General features: G+C 38.3%; 1 protein-coding gene across 2 annotated transcripts in view; it reads right to left on the bottom strand.

Annotated features, from left to right (window-relative positions):
* The window catches only part of MYOM1 (myomesin 1), a 123713-nt gene that overhangs the window by 51160 nt on the left and 57234 nt on the right, over positions 1 to 15319 (bottom strand). The window contains exons 13-18 of one of the 2 annotated variants that reach the window (XM_040264678.1): positions 14989 to 15045; positions 12724 to 12848; positions 7791 to 7974; positions 6929 to 7103; positions 3404 to 3525; positions 1810 to 2097 (exon numbers count right to left, since the gene is read on the bottom strand). In XM_040264678.1, coding sequence (XP_040120612.1) covers positions 1810 to 2097; positions 3404 to 3525; positions 6929 to 7103; positions 7791 to 7974; positions 12724 to 12848; positions 14989 to 15045 — 951 coding nt within the window. The remainder of the gene's footprint in view (positions 1 to 1809; positions 2098 to 3403; positions 3526 to 6928; positions 7104 to 7790; positions 7975 to 12723; positions 12849 to 14988; positions 15046 to 15319) is intronic. The other variant, XM_040264677.1, reaches the window with a different exon arrangement.

Below are 15319 nucleotides of genomic sequence, written 5' to 3'. Positions count from 1 at the left end.
AACTAACAATATTCTGAAGAATGATGCATTCCCCATATGAAGAAATATTTTCCCAAGATATATATTTTTGGTGTTTTTAATAATAATACTTTATATATTTTTACTGCTTAGTTTTCATCTTGCTTTATGTATCTCAACTCTAAATTTTAGGACAGAGGTACATACTATCTCTTCATTCCTAAAACAATAGCATGAAAATGTAAGATATTTTAGTTTTTTTATGTGGCTTTGTTTTCATTTGCTCCCTGAGAAAAATGGCATATGTATATCAATTTCTGCCTTGATTCATTTATTAAGAATTTCCATATATTTCCAAACAGCTAGCATTTCACCACTCAGACACATACATCCATGTGAGACCTTACAACTATATAAGTTCTGTCTATACACAGGAAAAATCATGTTCTAGAGCTCAGCTAAATGTAGCATTATTTTTTTTTCTTAAACCAGGAACATTCTTCCATGTGATTCTTCTCTTAATATAACACCTTTTACTCCATTATTTTAACCCTGATATTGGATTATTATTCATATGGCATGAAATACTACATAGCTATCATTATGTTTATTAGCGCTTGGTCAGGAAAATATTTGGATACTATTTTAAAAGTTTCCCTTCATTTATGTGGCTTTGCTGATCGAACTTTCTCTCAACTACTGAAAATACAGTTTTTCTGATAAAAAAAGAGAGGTTGGTTGGTGAAAAGAAATCCACTCGATATGCAGTAACATTAGAAAGAATTTTCTGAGAATTTATGTGGGTTACCAGAGATAGGAACCATCTCATTCTTATTCAAAAAGATTCTCAGAACAATAAAGATTAAAAAAAAAAAAAATTTCCCTCTCTCCCTCCCATCACCAACCTCCTGCATTCAGTACATTTAAAAACTCTTTCTCTCTCTCTGTTTCAGAGCAGTGTTGAATATGAATTCTCAGATGAGTTCACCCCATCTCATCTTGAGTTAAAGGGGTAAATAAAGGTGTCAAAAAAGCAGAGGTTACAGAAGTTAGAGTTGAGGTAGGTATAGGAGATGGGTGAGAGGCATGTTACAATTTGTCAGTATATACTAATTAATTCTTTTTTATTCAATAAGAGAAATATTGTCTCAGAATAAATAAGCCACAAGCACCAAATATCTTGATTAAAAAATCTGATTACTGATAATTAGTCTTTCTATTTTAATTCTGGTTAGATAATTAGCCTTACTGATAAACAGTCTTAGTTCTGGGAATGTGAATAATATATAATCAAATATAGTGATATGTAAATATAATACCATGTTAAACTTTTCATGACAACTCAAAGACATATTGTTACTTATGTTTCTTTGAATTAAATGTGAAGGTAATTTGAAAACCTAAGGATAAATAACATAAGTTAATAACTATGACCCTAATAAAATATCAGTTCTTTGTGAAATATTTTTCCTATCCATTTACCAAAATGATATTTCGAAGGACCTCTTACAAGCTATGATTATCAAATTCTTCCTGCTCTCATCTCTAACTCTCAGCAAAATGAGGCCAAAGGTGTGTCTATTTGACAAGCTAGAAGGGACTCAATAACCAAATTACTTTAAATATTTCTATTGTCATTAAGCACAATGAATTATGTGTCAAAGCCAAGTTCACAGAAAACTACTTCTATGACTCATTAAACAAAGGTATTGCAAATGGGTAACTGAAAACACATAAAATTAAGAATGAACACTGATGAAAGTGAACACAGATGGAAGAAGGTGAATGGACAATGAGCCGTGAGGACACTGATGCGAACAGATGAGACGCTCTTACTGTTTCAGCGCTCACCTAGGTCCTTCTTCTTTCTCAGAGGCTCAGACTTACTTTTCCCCTCAAGGGCTGCTTTCTTTGATGGCAGGGAAAGCGCTTCCTGAACTGTTTCACTGACTTTACTCACTTCTGTTTGGCCCAGGTTGTGAGCGCTACTGGGCAGTGAAGGTTTGTTAAGTTTGCTACCAAGCAAAGCATCTTTCTTAAAGGTTGGCCGGGAGGTGTCATGCATGCCTCCCCTGGAGTCTGTTAGTCCACCGGGTGTCTCATTCAGTTCAGGCCACACAGCTGGAGACACTCCTCCCCCTACAATTGCCAGATAACAACAGAAACACTTTGAGCCAGGACGCAGTGCAGATCACGCTTAGAATAAAAGAGAAAAACATTAGCACCACACACAGAACAAAAATAATCTTGGTTTAAGGGAAATCACCTGAATTTGCAAGAAATATGGAAAGCATACATTTCACATAACTAACACCAAGGAAACATTTCAACTTCTCCATATTTTGGGAAAAGAAGAAATGAGAACAAAAAACCAGAGACAGAACAAGAACCATTTGGATTTGCAGGACCCAAGTAAATATAAGAACAAGCACTTCTCAGACACTTCTTGAGATATAAGGTCCATTATTCAACAGAATGGGGGGTAGGGGGAGTGCACAAGAGACAAACAAAGATCTTGATTATGTAACAATTAGAGTTATGTACCTTATTGATATAGTAATGGTCTGTACCTCCCAATCTCAAAGAAACATGTTCACTATTATAAGGAATGTTAAAAAGTAATACAGGGGAATTCCCTGGAGATCCAATGGTTAAAACTCTGTGCTTCCACTGCAGAGGGCACTGGTTCCAACCCTGATTAGGGAATTAAGATCCCACATGCCTTGTGACAAAAAAAAAAAAACCGTAATACGAGATGCTAACTGAAGACAACTGGTATTAAATAATCTTTCTATTTACATATGTGCTACTATATCACAGATTTCATTTTTATTGCTTGAACTACCTTGGTCCCTTCCCCACCTTAAGATTGGGAGGCACATCATTATACATACATATAATTACTTTATTACTGGTTTTATTCTGTTGGTTACTTTGCCAGCAGAGATGAAACATATGATTAAGCAACCATGCATGTTTTACACGAATTTTAGCAGAGTTTATAAAAGGCAGGTTAATGTGTTGCTGTTACTGAAAACAAGCCAGGCTCTGCTGCAGATGGAATGGCTTTTAGGTATGAGATGATCTGGTTATGGGTGATACACCACCTCATGGGATTGGATGGCCCTCTGTACTCCCAGGATGAGCACCAAGTTAAAGTGGAGTTTCACACAATGGGAATGAATATCTGAGGAAACTTGGGCTGATAAAGATGGAAAGGCTACAGAAGCACAGAATCTGGATAAGTGATGGAGATCTGTAAAAGAACAGCTGTGGAAGATTAGAGGTCACCTGGAGTCAAGAGACAATGACCATCTGAGGATGGGATCGTTGAGCCATCTTAGAAACTTGACACAGTCTCTGGAGAGGATGGCATCTTTCATTGTAACTTAGAAAAAATCATTCCCACCCCCCGCACCCGTAAAGCTGTGCATGAAGAACTTACCAATAGCAGCTTTTACTTCGATTGCTTCTGAATCCTGTGAATATTCACTAAGTCCAGCTGCGTTAACTGCTCTGACCCGGAAAATATAACTCTGGCCGGTCTTCAATCCATGACAAGTAAATCTGAAAGGGAAGAAAATTTTTAAAAAGTTTCCCAGGAGGAAAATTAGGGGACTAAACTAAATTCTGTTAGTTTAACAGAATGATCTGGCTTTATGAAAACCATTCATTTTTTCAAAAGGAAGAAAAGGATGTAGAGAGATCCAGGTAACATACATACATTAAACAAGAAGGCATCTCAGGCAATTTTCTAAACTCACTCTGTCAAATAGTGAGGAGTCCTGATTTTCCCCTGAATAAACACCCTATCCTTTTTGAACCTGTGTGTACTCATCAGTAAAATGGAAATAATAATGCCTACATAGTAATTCTTGTGTGAAGATTGACCATAAATTATATATAGTACAGGGGGAGGAATAAATTAGGGATTAATAGACACACTACTATATATAAAATAGATCAATATCAAGGTCCTACTGAACAGCAAAAGGAACTATATTGAATATCTTATAATAACCTATAATGGAAAAGAATTTGAAAAGAATATCTTTATCTATATATAAACTGAATGACTTTGCTATATACCTGAAATATTATAAATCAACTATACTTCAATAAAAAATTAAAAATAAATTTTAAAAAGTATAATAGTACCCATTATAGGCCCTGGATATGAGGCACTGACTAAATAATAGGTGGTATTAATAACATTATTAATGATTATTTCAGGGTTATATTTATAGTTCTATATTTATAGTTCACAGAGGCCTACTCGCTGCCTCCCTGCATGCCATGGAAGGTAAAATTACTTGAAAAATTATGCTAGAATCTGAAAATTAGGTGAAAAATTGACTTGAGAATTGTCATGTACATTTTAAGGTTCAGTAATGAGGTGTGAATCCATGGGCAGTTTCACATATAAAACAACCTCACTTTCTTAATAGTTATCAGGGCTGTAAAAAAAACCTGTTTCATGAATCACAGTAACATTCTAATCCATCCTAAGGACTGTAAGTAGAGGAAATTACGGCCTGCTGATGACTCTGCCACTATCAACAAGTTGAAATATTTAATATAGGCAGCCATAGTGTAGGCCAGCTTAGTTCAGTAAACATTTACCAAGGACTTCAGTGTTCCAGACACTGAGCTAGGTTTTGAGAAAATGGTATCAGTCCTTGAGCAGCTCCCCTCCGTTTGTGGAAAGGCAGTCAATGCCTACTTGCCATGAAAGTTTCTAAACAGTCCTTGGAAAATGCAGGAAACTCAGAGTAAACACGAAATGCACAAACAGGTTAAATGAATCTCTTGCAAAACATACTGCCTTCTCCCATTAACTGGTTTGTCTTCATTCTCTCGTGTTCTGCAAAGGAATGACTCGACCTATGGGGGTCCTTGGAATAGAATTGGCCAGGCCAGAAGCTGCCTAACAAACCTGCTTGACAATGGGGTGGGGGAATTCTCCCCTGAAATCTCCTAAAGCAAAGGAGGCTCAGAATTTGGGTGTAGGCCAGAATTTGTCATCAGTTTACAAAGCTGATTGGCAAAATATTCAAAAGCAAGGAAAAAAAAAACAACCCTCCTTACATTAGAACTAGATACAAGATCACTAAGTATTCTGAATGTCTTTATTTTGGTGTGTGTATTTCTCTCAGCACTGGATTTACCATACTGATGTTCAAAATTCATACAATACCAATACTTTTTTCTACTCATTTAAAATGCTGGCATAATTAATGACACTGGACAGCTACATGAACAAAAATCAAACTGGACTATTTTCTGACATCATACACAAAAATAATCTCAAAATGGATTAGACTTAAATGCAACACCTGAGACCATGAAAGTCCTATAAGAGAGCATAGGCCATATACCTTTAGACACTGGTCTTACAACATTTTTTTGGATCTGTCTCCTCAGGCAAGGAAAGCAAAAGGAAAAGTAAACAAATGGGACTACAGCAAATGAAAAAGTTTTTGCACAGCAAAGTAAACTATCAACAAAGCAAAAAGGCTATCTACTGAATGGAAGGAGATATGAGCAAATGATACATCTGATATGGGGTTAATACCCAAAATATACAAAGAACTCATAAAACTTAATATCAAACCCTTCCCAAACAACCCAATTAAAAAATGGGCAGAGGATCTGAATAGACATTTTCCCAAAGAAGACATACAGATGGTCAACAGGCACATGAAAAGATGTTCAACATCAGTAACCATAAGGGAAATGTAAATCAGAACCACAATGAGCTATCACTTCACACCTGTTAGAATGAATATTCTCAAAAAGACAAGAAACAAAAAGTTTTGGCAAGGATGTGGAGGAGAGGGAATGCTCATTGTTGGTGGGATGTAAATTGGTATATGGAAAAAAGCATGGTGGTTCCTCAAAATATTAAAAACAGAACTACCATACCATCTAGCAGTTCCACTTCTGGGTATTTTTTCTGAAGAAAACAGAAACACTAATTTGAAAAGATACATGTGTCCCTATGTTCAACTGCAGCACTATTGACAGGAGCCAAGATATAAAAGCAACCTAAGTTTTCACTGATAATGAATAGATTAAGAACATGTGGCATATACATACAATGGAGTATTACTCAACCATAAAAAGGAACGGAGGCTTGTCATTTACAGCACGGATGAACCTAAAAGGGATTATGCTAAGCGAAATAAGTCAAATAGACGAAAACAAATACTGTATGACTTCATTTCACTTCTATGTGGAATCTAAAAAACAAAACAAATGAACAAACAGAACAAAACAGAAACAGACTCTTAGATACAGAGAACAAGCAGGTGGTTGCCAGAGGGGAACAGAGTTGGGGGTTGATGAAATAGGTGAAGAGGATTAAGAGGTACAAACTTCCAGCTAAAAAATAAGTCATGGGGATGATATGTATAGCCTGGGGAATATAGTCAATAATACTGTAATAGCTTTGCAATGGTGGCAGTGGGTACTTAGACTTATTGTGGAGATCATTTGGTAATGTACAGAGATACTGAATCACTATGTTGTGTACCTGGAACTAACATAGTGTTGTAGATTACTTATACTTGAATTAAAAAAAAAAAAGTCTGGATAATTTTTGTTTACTAGAGCCTAGATTCCTTGGAATCTAGTATCACATTGGATATTAAAAGTGAACAAAAGGTTTCAAAGGATATACAGTATAAAGTGCAAGAATCAGAAAAGAGCTATGAAATGACCTCTTATCATAGCTGCCATTGCGGGTTTCTAAGTGTTTAATGTCACTAGTAACCCTTTCTTCAAGTGTATGGCCATAGACACATTCAATTTTGAATTCATTTGGATACTCAGAAAATAATGTTTTCAATAAGCTCCCTGCATTGGATGTTTGTGCTGCTGTTTGGGTCCATGGCTGCATTTTTTCTCTGCAGCCCCTGTGACTCCAGCGCCAGAACCCCAGTCCCACTTCCTGACATAGTGCGGTTACCTCGTGCCCTTCACAGGGTTGTTGTTGCAAGGCTCCCACTTGCCAGAGCCAACAATGCTTGACTCTATGTAGTACCCGACCAGCTCTTTAGCATCTTTGGGTTCCTCCCATGTAACAACCACTGATGTGTCTGTGTTTCTGCTTGGGATGATATTGCTCGGAGGCTTGGGGATGTCTGAGAAAAGAAGAAAATGATGGTCACGTTCAAGGTGGCTTTAAAACTTCATTCTTATCACATATGCAGAAACATGAACATGCATATATAAATATTATACTAGTAACCACGTCAGACACACAGTTCTTTATATTCGTTAGAGCAGAACATGTTTTAAATATGCTATTTTGGGAGCATAATGAAAAACTAAACACCGACAAACATACCAATCCCCTCCAGGAAAAAAGTACACTAGCAATACTGTTGAAACTCCTGAAGAAATGTACTTTCATAATCATTCATAATTATAAAGCTTTTTTTGGAGGAGGGGGTGCTTCCCTGGTAGCTCAGATGGTAAAGAATCTGCCTCAGTGTAGGAGACCTGGGTTCGATCCCTCGGTCAGGAAGATCCCCTGGAGAAGAAAGTGGTAACCCACTCCAGTATTCTTGCCTGGAGAATTCCATGGACAGAGGAAGTCCACAGGATCGCAAAGAGTCGGACATGACTAAGCAACTAACACACACACATGAAGTTCTTTTTAACATATCAGTCAAGCACAGTCATCAATTAAATTTATAATATGAAAAAAGCTGTCACCATTTTTACTTTTGAAAATATATGTATTTCAGTACGATTCTTGCTTTTGAATTTTCTCTCGAATTGAAGTTAAGTAAGTTTACAGCAGCTCAAGCAAACTCTACACTTACCAAGCTTGTCACCAACCACAGTCACTTCCGTTGCCTCTGACGGCTCACCAACTCCAGCTGAATTGGAACAGCGGACTCGGAAACGGTAGGATTTCCCCTCAGCCAAGTCGAACAGAGCGAAGCGGGGAGATTTCACAGGGAGCTCTGTGTTCACCCGCTGCCAGTTTTCAGTTCCCGCTTCACACTGCAGCCAGAACAGTGAGGTCATTGAAGGCACAGAAAGAATAAACTGAAGAACTTAAGCCAGGCACCTCGAAGTTCATTTATCTGCCAACAAACTACTACCTGTCATGCAAGTTGGTCTGGAAAAGAGATTTGGAGGAAGTGGGGGATGAAACATCTCAAGTCTGCAGGATTACCTCAATCAAATACAGCTGTATTGTTGGACAAATAGGATGGCTTGATATTTCACTTCTTTTCTTAACTAAATAAGGCCATTGGTCTACTTACAAAAGTCCATAATTCATTTAGATGATAGTTTGGGGTCAGATGGGCTTTCCAGTTGGTACAGTGGTAAAGAATCTGCCTGCCAATGCATTAGATGTGGGTTTGATCCCTGGGTTGGGAAGATGCCCTGAAATAGGAAATAGCAACCCATTCCAGTATTATTGCTGGAAAATTCCATGGACAGAGGAGCTTGGCGGGCTATAGTCCATGGGGTTGCAAAGAGTCAGACACAATTAAGCACAACAGGACACAAAAATTGGTGTAAGATGCATTTTTAGGGTATGTAATTAAGTTTAATATGCTATATTAGATACTTACATTTGCATTATATTGTTATGACCTGAGTTATTTTAATTGTGTTTTATATAATGACTCATAACAACATGCAGGTCTGTGCTCACATGTCACCTTCTTAATCATTGCCATCCCATCACTGACCTGCAAAGGTTATTTGCTCCTTCCCCATCTCTCTCTGTTCCTTACTTCCCCTGCTTTATTTTTCACCGAGAAACTTATCAACACTTGAAGTTAAACTATTTGTTTATCGTCTCCATTGTTGGCAAGTAAATTCCAATGAAATGAGTTCAGGAAGATATCTTGTTCACTGCTATACCCCAGAGCCTGGATCTGTCATCTGGCACATAGTAGATAATCAGTGATTTTTTTTTTTCCTGAATGAATTAATTTTTCTGAATTCTAGATGTATGAAGTTAGTGAAAGATAAAGAATTTTTTTTCTTTTTTAGAATATGGACAAAGCAGGAGTGACTTTGCTACAGAATGTCTGAATGGTTTCAAGAGATTTTTCCAGAAATCTAAACCTGTGATAGACTGACCAGCTGTCAAGGATGATAACTTTAGGGGACAATCAGTTTCTTAGTACATCACTTAACATAACCTTCATTTAGTTGAAATGAGAGGCAATATGGTATGATGAAAAGGACCCAGAGGCATTGCTTCAGGTCCTTGCTTTGGTAACAGTGAGCTATGTGGTCCTGGGAAAGTCACGAGTGTCAACGTCTGTAAAATAGGCATATTTGATGAGGTAACCGCTGACATCTCTTGCAGTACCTTTTATGATAATGTGTCTGTTGTATGTGGGAGGCAGAGAGAATAAATTCCCCTTTAAGTCGCTCTGCTACCCACTGAGGAATAGAATCCTCCCAGACTTTTATTGTTTAGTTTATGACTTTGATTCATTTTTGGCATATATTATGTGATTATTGAAGTTTAAGAATTTTTTTTTATGTGGGCCATTTTTAAAGCCTTTATATATTTGTTACAACATTGCTTCTGTTTTATGTTTTGGTTTTCTGGCTGTGAGGCACATGAGATCCTAGCACCCCAACCAGGGATCAAACCCACACACCCTGCATTGTAAGGTGAAATCTCAACCGCTGGACCACCAGGGAAGTCCCTATTATCCAAGCTTTTGAGAGGAGACTTAGGCGTGGGAAGGTTGAAAGGCAGCAGTGTATAAAACTTGGATATATGGACCTGAGCCAGACTGCTTAGGTTCAAATCCTAGCTCTGTCTCTTACTAGTTGTGTGATCCAGGGCAAATTATATACCTCATCTATGCCCGTTTCCTCATCTACAAAGCGGATGTAATAAAAATAAAAGCATTTCCTTCATATGGTTCCTGGAAGAATTAAGGGAGTTAACATATGTAGAGCTTAAAATAGTGCCTGCATGTGTGTGCTCAGCTGCTCAGTCGTGTCTGACTCTTTGTGACCCCATGGACTGTAGCCCACTAGGCTCCTCTGTCCATGGGATTTCCCAGGCAGGAATACTGGAGTTGGTTGCCATTTCCTCCTCCAGGGGATCTTCCTGACCCAGGGATTGAACCAGCGTCTCCTGTGTCTCCTGCACTGGCAGGCAGATTCTTTTACCACTGAGTCATTTGGAAAACAGTGCCTGGTCCTTGGTAAACATCAGTTGTTTTCATTCCTTTGGTAGAAACAGAGCTACCAAGTCATACAATTCTTGTCTCTGACTTGACTGGACTTCTGAAAGGGAAAATTCGAAAGCGCTGAAAACATAAGACATCTGAGGAAAACTTTGGGGACTGAAAAGAACGCAGTAGGACGGAGGGGTTGAGAGCAATGGAACTTGATTTATCTAATTCCCCTCAATATCAACCATCTCAGGGCTCACAGACATGGCATAACTGCTTGTAAGCCCATCACCATGACAGGCAAGTTCATGCTTAATGTGCGTGCAAATCCCAGGTAAAAGGTTCCTTGCTTAGAAGAGCAAGCACAGGGATAACCAGAGAGGCAGCACTGCTGTGGGCTTGAACATCCTGCGGATGGAAACTTGTCATGGGAAGAGAGCATGGGGACACTTCCCTTGTGAAAAGTCAACGGTTTAGAAGTGGTTCATCAGAAATAATTTGAGGACTTCCCTGGTGGTCCTTATTCTTGCCTGAAAAATCCCATGGACAGAGAAGCCTGGTGGGCTACAGTCTAAAGGGTCACAAAGAGTCAGACACAACTGAGAGACTAAGCACGGGTGGTCCAGTGGTTAAAAATCCGCCTGCCAATGCAGGAGACATGGGTTGATCATTGGTCCCGAAAGATCCCACGTGCCACGGGGCAACTAAGCTGGCGTGCCACAGCTACTGAAGCCTGTGTGCCCGAGTCCGTGCTCCACAACGAGAGAAGCCGCTGCAGTGAGAAGCACACACACCACAACCATAGAGTAGTCCCTGCTCTCTGCAACTAGCAAAAGCCCGGACCCAGCAAAAAAGACCCAAATAAATAAATATATTTTTTAAAAATGAGAATTTGAGACTTGGCTCCGGACCATAGTCTGGCACTCATCTGGATGGCTTTTCTGTAAACCTGCCCTGGGTCTCTGCACCTGTGCTGCTCCTCTGGCACATCCTGGACCTTGTATGTTGGCAGGGCCTGTGCAGACCTCTTTATCCATGCCGTACTCACAAAAGTCCCTTCTGGCTCATTGGTGGAAGAACACTCAGATTTTTAATCAGATTCAGGTATTTAGGTCTGGAGAAGCTACAGACTTTCATGCAGAAATTTGAGTTTATGTGACCTGAGGAGATGCTCAACAGAAGCCAAAATTGACTCATCTCAAAGAAAGGCCTCAGTAGTAGGCTGTTACTGTGTCATTATTATAAGAAAGACGGTAATTACAGCCACAGAGCGTATTCAGAACTATCTTTGTGTGGAGCATTTCAAAATGATTCACTGGAGGAATGCATATTAAATACACCAGGAAGTGAATGTTTATCACTCTTGACTTGCCCTCTATTAAAAAAAAGAAAGAGAGAGAAAGAAAAAAGTTTTTAATCAAGAATGATACTCAATTTATATTTCATTTGAGGCTAATGTGTTGAAAATGTAAAAATTGATAAAACATAAAATTTAAGCATTATTTTGGTGAAATCAGACTTTCTTTGAAGATGTCCATTTGCATGTTGAAGAAATGACCCTCTTATTTTTATTCACCTCTAGGGATAGGAAGGAAGTGAGGCATGCCCCCCAAAGCCATGAGCCAAATGTCCTCATGAATAAAATTATTAATAAAGGGAAACCACAGACCTTGTATTTTTGGCTCCAATATAATTTTCTCAAGAGCTGCTGGTTAGAAATAATTAAAGGGCCAGAAAGACAGTTGAATATAGATTTTACGTTGTTACCTAACTTATAGGTATTTGCCTATACCTATAGTCCTTTGATGGATTTTCTGGTGGCTCACATATGCAGCATATGTGAGTTCGATTCCTGGGTCAAGAAGATCCCTTGTAGAAGGAAATGGCAACCCACTCCAATATTTTTGCCTAAGAAATCTCATGGACAGAGGAGTCTGGAAGGCTACAATCCATGGGGCCTAAAAGAGTCAGACACGAGTGAGCAACTAAACCACAGCAACAGAGCAAGGGAGATGGGAAAAGTGGTGAGAAAGCACTGCAACACAGTGTTGCAGAGGCCATCTACAGTTCCAGGAATGTTTCTCTTCTTAGAGGGGCTAAGAGTTGGGGTCTGTGGACCTCTTAGGAGTCCATGGGTGACCCTTGCTGCTAAGTCGCTTCAGTCGTGTCTGACTCTGTGCAACCCCACAGATGGCAGCCCACCAGGCTCCCCCATCTCTGGGATTCTCCAAGCAAAAATACTGGAGTGGGTTGCCATTTCCTTTTCCAATTCATGAAAGAGAAAAGTGAAAGTGAGGTCGCTCAGTAGTGTCTGACTCTTAGCAACCCCATGGACTGCAGCCTACCAGGGTCCTCCATCCATGGATTTTCCAGGCAAGAGTACTGGAGTGGGGTGCCATTGCCTTCTCTAGGGATCCATAAATCCCCTGAACTTTCAGGCAAAATTCTGGGAAACACATTTTTCTGTGGAAACAGGTAACAGTTTATAAGAGTTTTTAAAGTTCAGGACACAACAGAAACTTAATCTCTACTTCTTTAAAGAAATGTTGAAGAAGTGCCAGAGGTAATGATGCTGCTCCCAGAGTCTCACCTTTTCTATAAAGTACAGGATGCCTTCATGGCCACGCTGGCGGGGGGGCTTCCAGCTCAGCACCACATAGCTCTGCGTGGCCTCAATGACGGAGAGGTCGGTGGGGGGCCCAGGAACAACACCCTCTGAAAAACAACGGGGAAGCTTGAGGGACACGCACTCGGGAAAATGGAATTGTATTGTAAGACCTATACTGCATGTGAAATAATGTAATATTACTTGAAAATAGGGTGTGATCAGATGTAAATTATACTGAAAAAATTCCAAGATATTAAATAAATAATCATCAAAATAACATCAAAATAAATAATTATAGCTAATAAGATAATATAGATAAAATGAAATAAAAATATTCAAATCCAAAAGAAAAGAGGAAAAAGGAACAAATAGATGGAATGGATAAAAAACAAATAGCAAGATGTTAGATTTAAATCCAGTCATATCAATAATCACAATGATATGTAAATTGTTCAAATATCCCAATTAAAAGGTGAAGATTACTAGTTTGCCTTAAAGAACCAGACCTAAGGATATGATGCCTACAAGAAATGTGATTTAAATACAAAAACACAAAGGAAAAGGATAGATATCATATGTCATGCTAACACATCAAAAGAAAGCTGAAATGGTCATGTTCATATCAGATAAAGCATATTTCTAAGCAAAAATGTGTTACCATGGATAAAAGGAGTGATTTTCTGATAATAAAGTGGTCAGTGCATAAGAAGATATAATAATAAAAATGCTCATGAACCTAGTGGCAGAGTCTCAAAATATATGAAACAAAACCTGATAAAACTACAAGAAGCATATAAGTCCATCATTTAGTTGGAGAGAGTAAGTAGATAGAAACAAATGAAAAATAAAAGACTCAATAGAAATCCTAGCAGACGTTTTTTAGAAATTGATAATCTAATTTTAAATTCTACATGGAAATGCAAAGACTTAGAGTAGTCAAAGCAACTTGGGGAAAAAACGATTAGAGGTCTTATATTACCTGATTGCAAAACTATGAAGCTAAAACAAAAGAAAGAAAAATAAGAAGCTTATAAAAGCTACAGTTCAAGACAGTGTGGTATTGGTATAGAGAAAATAAAATTAACAAATAAATATTCAAAAACAGATCCACAAATATGCAATCAATTGACTTGGACAATAGTGCTAAGGCAATTCAATGGGGAAAGGATAATCTTTTCAACAGATGTTGCTGAAATAATTGGATCACCATATGCAAAATAATAACACTTAGACCCTTAATCCACACAATATAGAAATAATTAATTTGAAATGTATCATAAATTGAAAGATAACAGTGTAAGAGCTGATGCTGTGACATTTCCAGAAAAAAAGAAAGAATATCTGAGTGAACTTGGATCTGGCAATGATGTCAAATAGGATGGAAAAATGGCAAATACACACATGAAAAGATGCTCAACATTACTTGCGAAGTGCAAATTAAGACCACTATGCACCTACTATGAAATGCCACTGTGACATAAAACACCAATATACGCTGACTAGAATGGCTATAATTAAAAAGACTGACCATACCAAGTACTGGGACAGTGAGGCGCAGCTGGAACTCTCAACTACTGCTGATGGGAATGTAAAACGTGCAAATATTTTGGAAAAGCGTTGGCAATTTCTTTAAAAATTAAACAGATATTAATCAGATGACCTGTGTATTCAGTCTCTAGGTATTTATTCAAGAGAAATGAAAGGGTATATCCACAAAAACACTTACCAGAGAGGTTCATAGAGGCTTTCAAATGAGAAGGTATAAATAAATTGGAATGAACTGATATATACGTCAACATGGATAAATATCATTATGCTCAGTGAAGGCAGTCAGGCAAAAATTAGTAGGATTCCATTTACGTAAAATTGTGAACAACATAAACAACAGTGACAGAAAGCAGATTAGTGATAGCAGGGAGATGAGGAAGGGGCATGAGGAAGTTTAAGGGGTGGTAGATATGTTCATTATTTGGATCACATTGGTGATTTCACAGGTATTCACACATGTAAAATTTATCACATGGTACGTTTTACAGACATGCAGTTTGGTCCATGTCATTGTACCTTAATAAATCTTAAAAAAAAAAAGAAAAAGTGATTCTCTAACATTATGTTACTTCATGATCTCCAAATACTTCAGTATGTTTTTTCCAAAACATCTTAAGTTATATACACCATATCTTCCACAATAGCTAAACGGCATGGCTGAACATTGGCAATACTATCAGGGGAAAACGTAGCTTTTACCTGTTGGTTCTTCCTCAGTGACAATGATCTGTCCAGTCCAGGGTGCTGAGGGGCGGCCTAACAGAGAGAAGTGTGAAAAATCAGAAACATTCACAAACACAGTTCAGCTGCACTGAGAAACTGATAAACGGTCCAGATTCATCACAAATGGGTTTGTTACTAGCTTACGTATGTACCTCCGTAATGAGTCTTACCAAGCGTGTGCATAGTATTTGGGGGCAAGGGGCATAGCCCTGGGCATCAAACAACTCACAATCTGCAAGAGCCCAGAACATGCCGGGACGGTGTCCATGTTTCTGGAATTGTACTCACACAAGCAAGGGGAACAGCC

This window comes from Oryx dammah, unplaced genomic scaffold (assembly GCF_014754425.2).
Source record: "Oryx dammah isolate SB20612 unplaced genomic scaffold, SCBI_Odam_1.1 HiC_scaffold_22, whole genome shotgun sequence".
In the NCBI taxonomy this organism is placed as follows: Eukaryota; Metazoa; Chordata; class Mammalia; order Artiodactyla; family Bovidae; genus Oryx; species Oryx dammah.
Note: the sequence above shows the minus strand (reverse complement) of the source record. Positions and strands in the feature narration are given on the sequence as shown.